The sequence below is a fragment of the Magallana gigas genome, chromosome 3 (genome assembly GCF_963853765.1).
Source record: "Magallana gigas chromosome 3, xbMagGiga1.1, whole genome shotgun sequence".
In the NCBI taxonomy this organism is placed as follows: Eukaryota; Metazoa; Mollusca; class Bivalvia; order Ostreida; family Ostreidae; genus Magallana; species Magallana gigas.
Window position 1 is genome coordinate 16,801,540 of NC_088855.1, and position 15,052 is coordinate 16,816,591.

At 33.2% G+C, this 15,052-nt stretch overlaps 1 protein-coding gene across 1 annotated transcript; it reads right to left on the reverse strand.

Moving 5' to 3' along the window:
• Positions 1 to 927: 927 nt before the first annotated feature.
• On the reverse strand, positions 928 to 4,318 carry LOC105329072 (transcriptional repressor scratch 1). Its single transcript, XM_011430228.4, has 2 exons — positions 3,934 to 4,318; positions 928 to 1,844 (listed from the first exon to the last, which is right to left on the reverse strand). Exons 1-2 carry the CDS (start codon positions 4,091 to 4,093, stop codon positions 1,078 to 1,080), a joined length of 927 nt encoding a protein of 308 aa, XP_011428530.1. The 5' UTR covers positions 4,094 to 4,318; the 3' UTR covers positions 928 to 1,077.
• Positions 4,319 to 15,052: the final 10,734 nt, after the last annotated feature.

The following is a 15,052-nucleotide window of genomic DNA, read 5'->3' on the forward strand; positions in this document are numbered from 1 at the left end:
AGTTACTAAAAGCATTGGTTTCTTTTAAGTTTATTTAACATTAACGTTGAAAAAGACATTCATAATACTGATAGCGGCTATTGCACAAGTTCCAGAAAAAATATGCCCCAGTTCCTATGTGAAGTCTGAGGAAGTAAAATATAACAATTTCAGACAGTGCATCATAGATAATGAACAGTGTTGCATAATATATAAAGTTACAGAAGAAAAGTTTTACAACAGTACAGTTAACTGTTGTTTGATATGATAGTTTGCCATTTTAATCGATGTACATTCTCAACAAAGATCTATATACCATCTACTGAAACCGACGATCAAGTGTGCAAAATGACAAAATGAAAGTTATCTACAAAGTCACAACCATTATGAGAGCATGATAAGAGCAAAACTATTTAACTAACACCAGAGGCAAGCAAAACATTGCGAACAACTTCCGTTTCGCCGCCATTGCAAATTGATAGAGAAAAAAATCAAGAATTGCCTGCACATTGAAAATCACATAATATTGCTTGTCTTCTCTTTTTGTATTTTGTAAACCTCAAAATTCTTGCTAACTTCATTGGTCAACGCAAAAACATTGTTTCTGCATGACTGACTAGACAGTTACAATCGACTAGATAACTCATGGTTGCTTTGGTACCAAAGCGAAGCAAAAACAACAAAAGCTTTACAGACACAACAACAACAAATGTTGTTCAGACACCTCTACGTGCAAAGTACAGATACAGACGGACATACATTCTTAGAAGGCAATTAAGAAGGAAAAAACAGTACTTAATAATTGACTTATCTCTATTTCCTTAAAACTGTTGTCACTAATAGTTAATCTACGAAAGTTATATACATAAACAACATTTTTGCAATACGAAGACACAGTGGTGATCAAGTTGACAATGAACAATTGTAAAAAATACTGTAAAATGTTCTACGAAAATAAGAAATGATCTTTTTTGATATGAAAATCTTTAAGATTCTACATTCAAAGATTAACAAGAGAGTGATAGGAAATCTAACATACACATATATTGGCACGGGGATTTCAGTTTGTATGTACTGTTAATTTGGTCAGAGTACATTTTAGCAGTCGGAATTACAAGAAACTTCTGAGAGGGCAGATATCTCGGATATAACAGAGCCGGTCTCGGATTCGGTTCCATCTTTTATGCAAGCAGACTCATAGTGCTTGTTCAGGTATGATTTTAGCGCGAACGATTTGTCACATCTCTTGCATTTGAAATGTTTGAAGGCGGAATGGGTCTGCATATGGGCTCGAAGATTTGATCTATCAGCAAAAGCCTTGCCACAATGCGCGCAACCGAAGGGTTTTTCGCCGGTGTGGGACCGCCTATGACCTTGTAGTAACCAGGGTCTGGAAAAAGCTTTGCCGCATATGTCACACTTATGCTTGAGTTCATGGGTGAGAATGTGCATGGATAGAGCGGGCATGCTGACGTACACTTTGTCACAGTGTGGACACTTCTTGGCGGAATGGCTATCCAGACTTCGATGTGTTTGCTTATGGCGTGAAAGATTCGATGACGTCGCGTAATCTTTCCCACACTCGTTACAAGTGTAACGCTGTTTCTGCGGTTTAGTCGGAATACCAAAGGCATTCTTGCGTGACCTTCCGTCGCTGACAAAAAATGCATCGTAGGTGTACCCTACTGTATGCAGACCCGGAATGGACGTTCGGACCTCGACTTCAAAATTATTTTCTGGGACTGGTTCCGGTGAGGGTGTCTCTTGAAGGCGCCTTTCCTCGTATCTGTCGCGTAAATCGACATCTGATAGGATGGTAGCAGAGTTCTGGGGCAAAGTTGGAACCACGACATCTTGAATGTAGCCTACAATATACAGAACAATACAGAGTATTTATCAGGCAATAGTTACTATAAACAATGTTCATCCTATTTTAAAATGAGAATCAATCTGAAAAGTAGACAAGGAAATAGACTTGGTAATTTTATTAATTTATTTCAATTTTAAGAAAAAAAGAACTTTTTTCTTTCTTTTTTTTTCTTTTTTTTTTTTTTTTTTTGATTTTATTATTATTCATTAATGGTGTCTTTTTAGTGTTAAACTAATGAATTAAAATTCAGATGCAATTTGAAAACAATATCATAATTCATAATGCTCTAATAAAGATGATGAGTTCTATCAAAACTCACAATCACTCAAATGAAAGAGGCACGACTGAAATATTCTTACTTTCCAAATTTCATTTGTTCTGAAACCTTTGGAGAACATAGCCGACTTCATCTTGACAAAGACAAAGATTAGATCAAGACAGTTTACTGTTGCTTGCTACTTAAGCAAGCTTGATGATCGTTTCAGTAATGATTAGGAAAGTTAACAATTGCAACTTATCTAACTCCTTTTACACGACTGGTCGTAAAGTGTGGGAATTATGTTACATTCATAACTCAATTAGATCAATATACTGACAGGGAAGTGGGATTACAGGGACAACAATTGCATCTTTGGAACATTACCATCCGACAGGCGAATAATTCACGTCCAGATCATAATATCAATTATCAACAGATTTAGAAGATGATGTTCCCTTAGTTATTTGTAAGTGTGTCTCTCTGCACAATAGGGAGCAACTGGCAGCTCTGTTGAAATTTAGCAATTTTGAAAGAGGATGAACGAATATTTTTTTCTTTCTGTTTCGTTACTTTGAATGCCTTATATAAAATATGAGACGGATTATTTTTTTATAATTCTAAAGATCAAAGCTTACATGTCCGATCGATATGAATGGACATGAAATGAATAATGATATTCGTATTTAAAGTCAATATGAATCAAAGTGGGTCTGATTTATAGCAACCGAACGGTCGTCAAAGTATCCTCGAGCACAGGAAAATTTTGAAAGATTCGACAGATTAAAAAGGCAACCTTAAATGACCCCAAAGCTAGCAGAAGACCAAGTCGCGCGTGCAATGGCTATCTGCAACAAAAAAATTAATAATTATGGGTAGGCTACCCACGAGAGCAATGACCAGAAACCCTCATTGCCCCCGCGTTCTCGTGTCACTGAACTTGGTCCCGCGCTCCCCCCGTTGTAATTTCATTAAAACCTGGATTATTCAACTCTTTCACAACAGAAGAATATATTATGCACAACTTTTGTTCCGACTTGGTAGTGCTCGGCTTCTTATGGTAATACGAACCCAGTTCGTCGTGGGTCTGAAGTGGTGGTTGCGTTATGTTACAAAAGGGTTGCATCTGTAGCGCGATACATTCTCGGGTGTGTTTCATTTCTTGACAAGTAACCTTATAATTTTAATTATTTATTAATGTCTTTTCACTTTTTTTTTGTTCCGGTGAAATTCTTGTCAAACAATAGATGATGCGGGTTATCAAAAATTGATTTCTCCTCTTCCGTTTCTACAGAAAAGAGTCTGACATGAAAACGGTGCATTGCACAGGAAAAGGGTCGGTTAGAAATTGAAAATGGAAATGATAGAAGAAACATGAAAAACCACCAAGACATTAAGTTATATGTATACAAAATTGATATTTTTTATACTAAAGCTTTGAAAAAATTTATATGCAAATTGTTTAATTTGCTTTGATGGTTCGTTGTTGTCCCTCTCACTAAGTGTAGCTTCAAGTATTTGTGCAGAATTTTTATTATGTGTGCTTATTTTTTAATTCTCCCAAAATAAAATTCAAGATATTCTCATGAAAAAATGAAGATATTTTACATTATATCTTTCTTCTATTAGACTTCTTAAAATATGAATTGTAAAGATTATTTTAATAATTTCTATATATTTGCACAAACGAAGAAGACCCCTACACAGTTACAAAAAAAACCTCGACAGTTAAAAGTAGTAAAATAGACGTCAAATTTTGTACTAACTACGTGTAGCAGTTTCTCTTCATTTTCTGTAAAAAGCAGTTTGACAGTGAATAAAAAGTTACCGTTGCTGATGCGGACTGACAGAGGCTGGAGGGCCGGGGTGAAGGGTGTGGCTGCTTTCAGACTGACCACCGAGTCCTCGAAGGCATCCCGGATCCTGTACTGATTGGGCTGCCGATCCTCGTCGGATTTTACTTTTTTGACTAGAAAGGACCTCGGCATCGTTGTTTTTCATCTAAGTTAAAGTCCCATGTCAAAATCCGAACTTTTTTACATTTTTTTTTTCGAAATTGCACAAAATTATTTTCTTGCTCCTAGTCTTTCCTTTTCTTTATTTCAGACGTATCACTTTTTGTTGAAAAAATTCTTTCATTGTTACTGAAGAGGAATGTTAGTATTTGCCTTTAAAAATGTTGACTTTCACTGGCACGAGTATGGGGCATTAGTCGTTCTCACGCTTCCATAGACCGTCTTATATACCCGGTCGTGTGCCAATCAGGCGGCACGCGCCTCCACGAATCGTTGCGAAGAGTCGACAATATTTGGTATGAATAATTGAACTCGACCCGAACAATGCGACGAAAGTGCTATAGCGCTTTGACAAATACAAACATTTACCATTATTCCATTGAATCGTTATTCTAGCTTCGTCATCTGGTTCTTGAATGGGATTTCATTATTTTAATTAGGTGGCATCGGGACGTTGCCTAGACATGCGCAGAAGAGTTTCGTTCGCGTGCTAGGAAACCAGAGATTTAAAAGATTAAGCAAGTGTACGAATTTTTGAATTATAGGAATCAGTGATTTAATAAATGAAATGAATGTTTTGTAATTGATAACAAATATTCTCAAAATAAAATTTCAAATTGTTGGATGGTTAATTTTATGTTAACCACGGCCACTAAATGTTTTGTGAAAAATTCAGTTTTTCCATTGTATCCTTTTGAAGTTATTTTAAACGAATAAATATTGGATACGGTTGGTGTATTTTACGCTTAAGCATAAAAGTTATCAATACCTTTGGCATGATATGATACCACGACGTTTTTGCTATTTGTCACCTGACAAACTTACCTGTATTTATTAATTATGAAGCAGGTCTTTAGAAAATGAAATACCGTTACCATTGATTCTTGTTTCATCTCGTTTCTCCTGAATAAACAACCACCTGTTGTGGAAAGTTCCCTGTCCACAGAAACTCAATAGTGTTCAGTCTACCTGTAGCAGAAATTGTTTGTCTATAACGATTTCCTTTGCAATTCAAACTTTAACGCAAATATCTTTGTGTAGTGGAAAACCCGCTTTTTTAAATAGGTTTTTTCGTTCAGATGTGTTTCACAAAAAGATTATTGCAAGTCCATTTTCTTTCAAAATATTACTATAATAATATCAAAATTAATGCAACTATTTGTTTACCAATTCACCAATTTACAATTAATTTTTAACAATCAAATTAAACATTTCTGTATTAACAAAAACAAATATAGTTTTTAATAAAACAAAAAAAAAGCAACTAAGAAAAAACATAGTTCTGCATTAAATAATTATACTAACCATGCTTTTTACATGTAAATCTAAGAGACATTTTTCAAGGGTTTTTTTTCAAACTCAAATATATTTCATTTTCAGAAGGATAAAATTTGATATTTGGACCATCGCGCAGGTGCCCAGCTCATCAAACCCAACAGTTGGTGAATATAATGCATAACATCTCATTTGCGACCAATGCACTCAGGATGCACGTAAATTGAAGCATAATTTATTAAGGGCAACAAAAGAAACCTTTGATGGCGGAAGACTGCATGCACCGAGGATGACGAGGAGAATCGGTCAGTTAACCTGCATCAGAGGGGACAAGCGCATAACAATTACACCGCGTTATGAAAATAGTCCACTGGACAATGCCAGGTCCTATTTATACCACTTAATCGTCTTGCACAAGAAAAAGCTCGGAGCTGCACCGGTTGCATGGTCTGCATGTCATACCCAGATTAGACCATCTGCCTTCCTGAATGGTTTTGTTCTTTGAATTATCCTAAAATTAACTCGGATATTATTCGACCGAAGTTTGTTACACAAAAAAAAATTCGCAACAAAAGGCAGGGATCAAAATAATTTTCCTTTTGTCGCAGTAAGGCTGTATCTATAACGGGTACAAGAGGAGCTGTAACAATATTTGCTTTATAGTCGTCGCTGGTTAGACAGACGGGTAAACCTTTGAAGTGAAACATTTCTCTGGCACGCGGCGTTCATCGTTTCGGGTCAACTTAGCCACGCGCGACGAGAGACCTCCATTTTGCCTACTAACCTTTATTTGAAGTTTTTAAAAGATTTCGGAAAGCACCCGGGACAATGATGACTTGTTACATCAGCTCGCGCAACAGTTGGGGGAGAATGGTGACAAAAGGAGGCCGCGGCGTTCGAATACAATGACATAAACGAAAACAGATGCCTGAAGCCATTGTTCCGAAAGAAATCGAGAGTTCAACAGACAACCTAACATTGCCACCCGAAATGGGAAAATTATGGAATCACAGTATTAGGTTTCAAATAAATTTTATGATGAAGTTGTAAGATAAATGCCTCATTTATTTCAGCATTGATCAAAAGACCATTAAAAGACGGCACAAAGTTACCGCTGATAAAAGTATTAAGAAAACTATTGTTCCTCGTTTTCTCTTTTAAAAGTGTTTTATTGTTATTTGTCGCCTTTAAACTTCAATATTTACTCTTGGTTTTTTCTTTCCTTACTTTGACATCCGATAACGTATATATATATATTTAGTTTTTGTTTGATATACACGTGCATGTCAACGAATATATTTCATCTGTCTCCTTGTTTTAATTCAGTCAGGAAAAAAATTGAATTGTGGTTGATATTCATCTCAATGTATTTTGATTTACATCATTTAATTTGTTGTTCATTTAACAACCATTTTACAAACAATTTTTCAAACCTTTCCTTGTCACAAGCAGTTTTAATAGTCTGATTTTTTTATTTGATGAAGTACATTAAGTACGCGTGAGTTACTTAATTTCAAGATGGGTTAATGAGTAGTTTTAATTGTTTTTAAAATTCTTTAATTACAAGTGATTGTGCTCTATTTGGACTTCAAAGTGTAATAATGGCCGACTTAACTAATTGTAGAAACTTAGAACATTGAATAGTTGAACGATTTAGCCGATTCCTCCTGCTTATTTGGAGATTAACTTTGAATCGATTCCAAATGAATCGAGATATCGGAAGGATAAGAGCAGAACTTTTATACAAAAACACGTGCCCCTGTCTTTCAGGATTCATATTTAATTTTATCATTATGATTATCATTAATACATTACTAGAAAAGATACAATGGAAGAGAGACAGACAGAGACATACAATTGTCAATTTCACTTGGTGAAATTCCGCGGGCAGATTCTTCCGCCACCTGCAGCAGACGATACAGTGCAGTCTGTCTTCTGCGAAGAATTCACTTTTATCTGATTTTGCTGCTACATTTTTTATCTTTCACTTTAAAATCATAATTTTCATGTACATATTGTTTGTGCATGGAGTTACGACAGCTGCAAGAGACTGGTTCACCTGGCACTTTGTAAATATGTTTGAACACATATTTTTAAAAAGAGCAATGCGTTTTTTGTGCATTTATTGGTCCTTAACTGTGTACTTGAAAATGACCTCGATATATGTTAAACATCATATCCCTTCCTTATAACAGCAAAACTAATATAACGAGGGTTGTATCCTTATAGGGACCTGCAAAAATGGTTATGCTATTCACTCTTAACGCATAAGCATTCACATATACACCTCAAAAAGTAAAATCCCAAAATCAAACGCATTATTTAAAACTCAATCTTCAAATAAGTTAATCTTAACAAATTTTAACACTGGATTATCTCAGATTTACTCTCGTAGAAATGCAAGTTTAAATGATGGTTGAAGATTTTATAAACTAGTAATTCGATTTTTTTTATTTCTAGAGATTTAAAAAAGGCCTGATAAATCCAATGGATTTATTGAACGATGTCCGGTGCAATTTTTGAAATGCTTCTTTAAAGGTTTTTCAAACTCATTCCAATAAGATGAGAGATGTCCAGAAAAATACTGCACTGTTAATTGCAAATAAAACTGCAGGCCTGCTGCGCCTGTCAATGCTAGAAATATCATTATTATAAATGTACCGACAATAGAATTTTTACGAATACAATAGGCACATGGCCAAGGAAGATACGGTTTAATTTGAAAGAACATTTAATATTAAAGAAACTATCTGTCCATGCGCAGCTGCCTTTGTCTTGTGTGAGATGTCCGAGCCGGACTCTTCATTTCAATAAATTATTCATACATTCGTCGAAAATCGCTTAATTTGATCTTTTCGCATTCTTTATTTAAGGAATTGTGTTCTGATTTTAACACTTAAGCTCCTTGAAAGTTAATTACGGCGAAGGAAGCTGGATTGTCACCGAGTTATGAATATTTAACGAACGCTCTACAAGTCCAGTCAACTTATATTGGGCAGCTGTTGCATTGTTCCAAGACGATTTATTCTTAAGACAGATCATTGGAAGAAATTACTGATAGATGGACGACATGATGGATAATTATATGACAATTCACTGTATCAAATAAAACTAGCAAATGGTTCAAAGTATAGCAATTAAAACACTGAAATATGTTTACTTCAAAGACTAATGCTCGGTTTGCACGCGATTTAATCTTTATAGGTCGTAAAAATTTAAGCTCAAATCACTATGTATTAAAATAAAAAAAAATTATCTTAATTTTTAAAACAAATTTTCTCTAATGTAACCAAATTACAAATGTTTTGAAGTAGATTCATTTTTCAATCTTTATTACGGAATAATAGTGTTTGCAGACATAAGTAAAGCAATACTACAAAACCTTAAGAATTCAAAAGACCCAAAAAGTCTCTTTCATTTAAAAGCAACACGAGCTGCATATTTCATGTCAGAAAATTTTACCGTAAAATTGCATGGTTTATATATAAACTCTCATTCATGTTTTCTTGAGAAATGTTATTTACCGTCTCTGGTTGACGCAAAATTACATTATTTTCATTTAGAACAAATAGTGGCTCTATTTTCCACAGTAAATGAATTATTCAATGCTTTGTGTAAGTTTCATTTTTGTTATTAAGTTTAAAGTAATCCACAGATCTAGAATTGCCGTTAGATAACGCTTTTGCAGCAATATAAAATCATCAGTGCTTTGATCGGCTGATTGATTTAGAATTTTTAATTCTGAGATATTAAGAGGGTTCAATGGTTGTGGCCATTTTCAGACTGTTTTGTTCTCCTTTAATAGAAGAACTCAAATTAATATAAAATGTAATAAAATGTAGAAAATAATCAAATATAAAAAGTGAAATACGTGAACTTTTCCTTTGCTAAATAATTGTGTGTGTGTGTGTGTGTGTGTGTGTGTGTGTGTGTGTGTATATATATATATATATATATATATATATATATATATATATATATATATATATATATATATATATATATATATATATATATATATATATATATATATAAACAATATCTTAAAATCTTAGGTAGATCTGATGGTTAATTTGTTGACCATTCAGCCTCCTTAACAAAAATGTTTCACCATTAAAACCAAGTAAAAATCGAGAGCCATGAAAGTAAATCAAACCTTGACCTCCACCCTCCTACAGAAAACCCCCATTGTCTCGGATCATTGTTCCCTTGTTTTAAGTTGTAATATAACGTCTTTGGAACCATAATAAGTTATTGAGACACATTAATTTTAGAAATGAAATTTTTTCGTCATATATGAGTAAATCCGGGGATAGCGCATTTAAGAAGGATATTTCAAGTTGAGAGTCAATCCCAAAAACTTTCAACGATTGTTTAGTTTTCTACGCGTTCGTTACCAATTAATTGCAACGATTACTATCAGAAATCTTGCTGATCTTAATTAAGCCATTTACTTCAAGTAATTTCTTATAAAATTTTAATTTCAAATGTTTTTCGAAAAGAAAAATACCAATGTTTTATTTGTTCAGAGAAAAAAACTTTCTCCCTCTTCTTTATATGTATTTTCAGACCCCACCTATTTTTTAAAAAACTGCCTGTAAAAAACATAATTAGTGAAAATAAACATATATACAGTGACGTGCCATAATTGATGCAACTTTTTCCCGAACTTTTTGTCACTCATTTTAAGTGAGTGTATACATGCATAATTATAAAATGAAGTGAATCAATCGGCAGAGTATGAAATTCGCCATAAATATCACGTAATGCATGAAGTTCCTTCTCGATTTCTGTCCAGACATTCCTCTCAAAAACAATATCTTAATTTAAAAACCCAATACGCCAACAACCAATACATAATAAACTTGCTTTAATTTCTCATTCAGCATTTGTTTAGTGAAAATGTTGTTAAACCGGTTGCAAAAACAATGTCGTCTCGACTTCATTTAATATCGATGGAAGATTTTTTTTTAAAGAGAAAACACTTCATCATCCGAGAAAACTGTAAGACCATCCGATATATTGCATAACATCTCATGCTAGATAAAAAGTTGATTATTTTTAAAACTATTTGACAGATTTGAGACCTTGGATATTTCACAGACGAGTCTGGGTAATGAAAAATGGGGAGGGAGGGTAAGTGTCTTCAAATGACAAAAGATGCATAGTTACATTGTATACTAGTATCAAAAGTTTAAAATTTATCAATTTAAACTTCAAATAGTTGAATTTCAAATAATAAATGTGAAACATTCAGCGCAACAAATTTTAGCTCTCCTAATATATCTATCAACGTGTTTCAAGTGCCAATGGCTTTAATGCAAATACGTCGGTCCTAGCTGCACAAGTGTGGTTAAGCATGCTTTATTTCGAACCAGATTTTATACCATTTTAAGAAAAAAAGTCTCTGTCATTTTGTACAGTATTTATGGTGGCATATCTCTGCCCCTTGTGTGCAAGTTATTTTTCTATCAAATATGTCGACATGCAAGATAAATATGTTGACATGCAAGATAACTATGTCAACATGCAACATAATTATGCAGACATGCAAGAAAATTGCAATCAGATAAGAATTATACAAAATCTCAAAAAATCTCAAATATCGCCCACCTGTGACATCTAAAATGCTAAATGCCACCTTTTTCTGTCGACATACAACTTATTTATGTTAACATGCAAAATCAATATGCTGACATGCAACTTATTAATGTCAACATGCAAATTATTTATGTCGACATGCAATTTATTTATGTCAACATGCAACTTACTTATGTTGACATGCAAGATGAATATGTTGACATGCAACTTACTTATGTTGACATGCGAGATAAATATATTGACATGCAACTTATAAGTTGTATATCAACATAACTAAGTTGCATGTCGACATAAATATGTTGCATGTCAACATATTCATCTCGCATGTCAATATAACTAAGTTGCATGTCGACATAAATATGTTGCATGTTAACATATTTATCTTGCATGTTAACATAACTAAGTTTTATGTCGACATAAAGAAGTTGCATGTCGACATAAAGAAGTTGCATGTTAACATGAATAAGTTGTATGTTGACATCAATAAGTAGCGTATCTTAAGCATCTTCGATGTCACATGTTGGCGATATTTGTGATTTTTTATAATTAATTTTACATTTCAATTTTCTTGCATGTCAACATAGTTAATATGTTGTATGTTGACATAACTATCTTTCATGTCAACATATTTATCTTGCATGTTGACATATTTGAAAGAAAAATGACTTGCACACAAGGGGCAGAGATATTTGATCATAAAATTTTTTTTTAAATATTCATAAAAAGGTAAAATTTTTCAAAATCTTTGGCGGGTTGTGAACTTTTGAGTTCCAAAACATTGAGCGTTAGCCAGTTTATTTTTCATTCATGTACATGTTCTTTTGTTACATGTAAGAATATACAAGGTGTTTATGAAACAATTGATATAATTATTAGTTGATTTATGTTCAATCGAGATTGTTTTCGCTGCGGTTAATAGAACATTTGAGGTATTTTGAATCACTGTTTTCGGAAGTTCGAGGTGAAGTGTCGATATGCACAGTACAAAATATTAACAAGTGAAATAATCGATTTAAAGAATTATTTCCTGTTTTATGTCCCATCGAGATTGTTTCTGCAGCGGTTAATAGTACCATGAGTACAGTGATTTGATGAATTTCTAATAACTGTTTTCGAAATTTGACGTGAAGTGTCGTTATGCAAAGTACAAAATATCAACGAATGAAACGACTCTTCCGCCATCATCAGTTCGAGTTCCGTCTAGATTGTTTCTGCAGCGCTTACTAGAACTGTCATTTGAGGTATTTCGAATCACTGTTTTCGGAAGTTCGAATGTGTCATACGCAAATGGAATTGTCCTACAGTCATCATCAGCAATATAACAATGTTATCTATACAAAACTTTAAAGAGGATATATCATACGTTATTATAAAAAAAGTTTGTGATTTAATTATTGTACTCGATGGGCTCAATGGCGTAAGCATGGTTCAAACGCTGTTCAATGTGTCTCTTTTATGCTCTAGATTTAATAATTGAAAGAAGACAAACTGTGTTTTAATAATTCGACATGATAATATATTGTATCATGTTATAATACAATATTGTATCATGATATGATACAACATCGTATCATACAATATCATATCATTGCAAAACCACGTACTGACTTCATTTTGTCTCTGATGAAAAAATTTTTTTTAGACAGAACAATTCATCATTCGGGAAAACTGCTAACAGATCTGACTTATTGCATAAAATGCTAGAATATGAACTTATTGGAAAACCATTTGATATATTTTAAACTTTGGATATTATAATTAGGTGAATCTAGGTAATGAAATAAAGAGGGTGTCTTGTAGTGACAAAATATGAGGATGCGTAAAGTTACACATTGGGCCTTTTATATTTAAAGTTTAAACTAAACTCTAAAAATTCAAACAAAAAATGTTAACAAACTGTAATTTTAGTTAAGTTCAAATTGTTAGATTTCAAACATTAAACGTAAAACACTGAATGCTAAGCACGATTTATTCCGAACCTGACAATCCCATTCTAAAAACGTTTCATTTTGTAAGGTATTAGGTCAGAAAAGCAATTTTCAAAATATTCTTTAAAAGGTAAATATTCTAAAATCCTAAGCGGATTTTAAACTTTTGAACTAAACGTGTAGTTAATTTTATTGTGTATTCCGATAGAAATGATGGCGTCATATATACCTTGTTTGTTTGTATAACCAGACCTGTTAAGCAATGAAATCATTTGCTGACATTGAATATACTTAGACATGTAGGTAAATAATATGCCGTATTATTGAACAGATATTTTCTTCTATCCAAACTAATTTTTAAAATAGTGTGCGTGTGGTTGTAACTGCTTCAAACGTATTTCAAAAACATTGAAAGTTTTTTTTAACACTCATGTAAATGTTCTTTTCTTTTATTAATGCAAGAATGAACAAGGTCTTTATGAAACCATCGATTTAATGATCGTTACTGGTTTTATGTCCCGTCGAGATTATTTCGCTTTTAGTAAAACGTTTAAAACCAATTGAAAAATATGGCCTGTGGGTCTGATGCAGATATAGAACTTCACTTTTCGACATGCACGTTTAAGAAGCTTAAGAAGACAGTGCTATCGAGACATGGGCCCCACGCAATTTTCAATTGGATAAAAGGCATTTCGATGGCTTTTTGGAGGGACGGTTATTTCCTGTTTCTAAGACAGTCGCTTCTGGGGGGTCGAGCTAACTATATATAAAATTATGAGACCCAGCTGCTTGCGAATTCTCAGCCTAAAAGATTTTATAATTAAGGCTCCTCCGAGTCAAATTCCGTGCACAAATAAAAAAAAAATTCACGTTGAGGTTCGAGGGCGGGGTGGAGTCCTAGACCATTTCTGGTAATACTAATTTGTGAATTTAAGTTTCAATTTTCCAAAAAGAGGTTAGGGGGAGGGGCAGGACCCCCGACAACCACCCCCCCCCCCCTTAAATCCGCACATGACGTATCTTACAAAATATTTCTTAAAACCAGCACCGAACTAGTTCAATAATTAAAGATGGTATATGTTGTTGCATGAAAGACATGAATAATTATAATTTTGAACAAAATTATGATTTTATCAAACCCTTCTCCGAAATGAGTGGATCATGAAGCAAGGGGAGCTGTAAGATTTGCAACAGTTTAAGAAAAATCAACATAGAAAAAAATATCTAAGCTAAAAGGTCCTGAACACAAGGTTGAAATTGATGTCAAACATTTGATTTAAAATGTCTCCATTCAAAAGAAAATAATCATGCAATATTTAATCATGTTTTCCACCCACTTATTTATTGATCTTTTTCTTTTTCGCTTTCCTTTTAAAAATCAAATGCCCAAAGTATCTACAATAGATAGTGTTTTCTTGCGTTGGCTGAAATTGGTCTGATGATTCACAATGTGTCTGAATGTAGGGAAAATATCAGCGGATGTATCAAAAATGATCTACTTTTCTCCAGATTTTCACCTAGTTCAGCTAATGCTACCTTGGTTGCTTTTTTATCATTTCCTGCATAGTATTACATGTAATTTCCATAACATGTTGAGAAAATCAAATTTAAATCAATTAAATTAAATTTTGTGCCAACTATCTGAAGATCACATATTAGTTCATTTGGAAACAAGTAATTAATGCACACATATATATATATATAAATGTCCCGGTAATCTAAACACAATGTACATTTGAATTCACTTTACAAATGCTTGTTGTCTAATTCCTCTCTTCTTCTATTGTTTTTTTTTTCATGGAAAATTAATAAATTATTCACACCCAGTAGGTTAATAATACAAAAGGGATAATATACCCTGGTATCTATAAAAATAGAAAACGAAAATATTTTTTAATATTAAAAAGTTTTTTTTAAACAGTTACAAGATCTCAACTGTTTAGTTATATGCATTCATGTATAATTATCTGCCCAATATGGGCTACATGTGAACTGACCCATTTAATGGTGACACAAAGTCTCTAAAAAAAAATTGCTAGCCTTGTCTTGAAATCATGGTGTGTTTCAAGAATTAAAATAAACCAGAGAACATGTGTAAATAACACTTCATAAAGAAGTGATCCATTCT

Bases quoted from the DNA above. Each gene is read 5' to 3' on its own strand.
- LOC105329072 (XM_011430228.4), bottom strand. From the start codon at position 4,093: ATGCCGAGGTCCTTTCTAGTCAAAAAAGTAAAATCCGACGAGGATCGG. The intron at 1,845-3,933 runs GTAACTTTTTAT...TGTATATTGTAG, and splicing joins GTCAGTCCGCATCAGCAACG to GCTACATTCAAGATGTCGTG.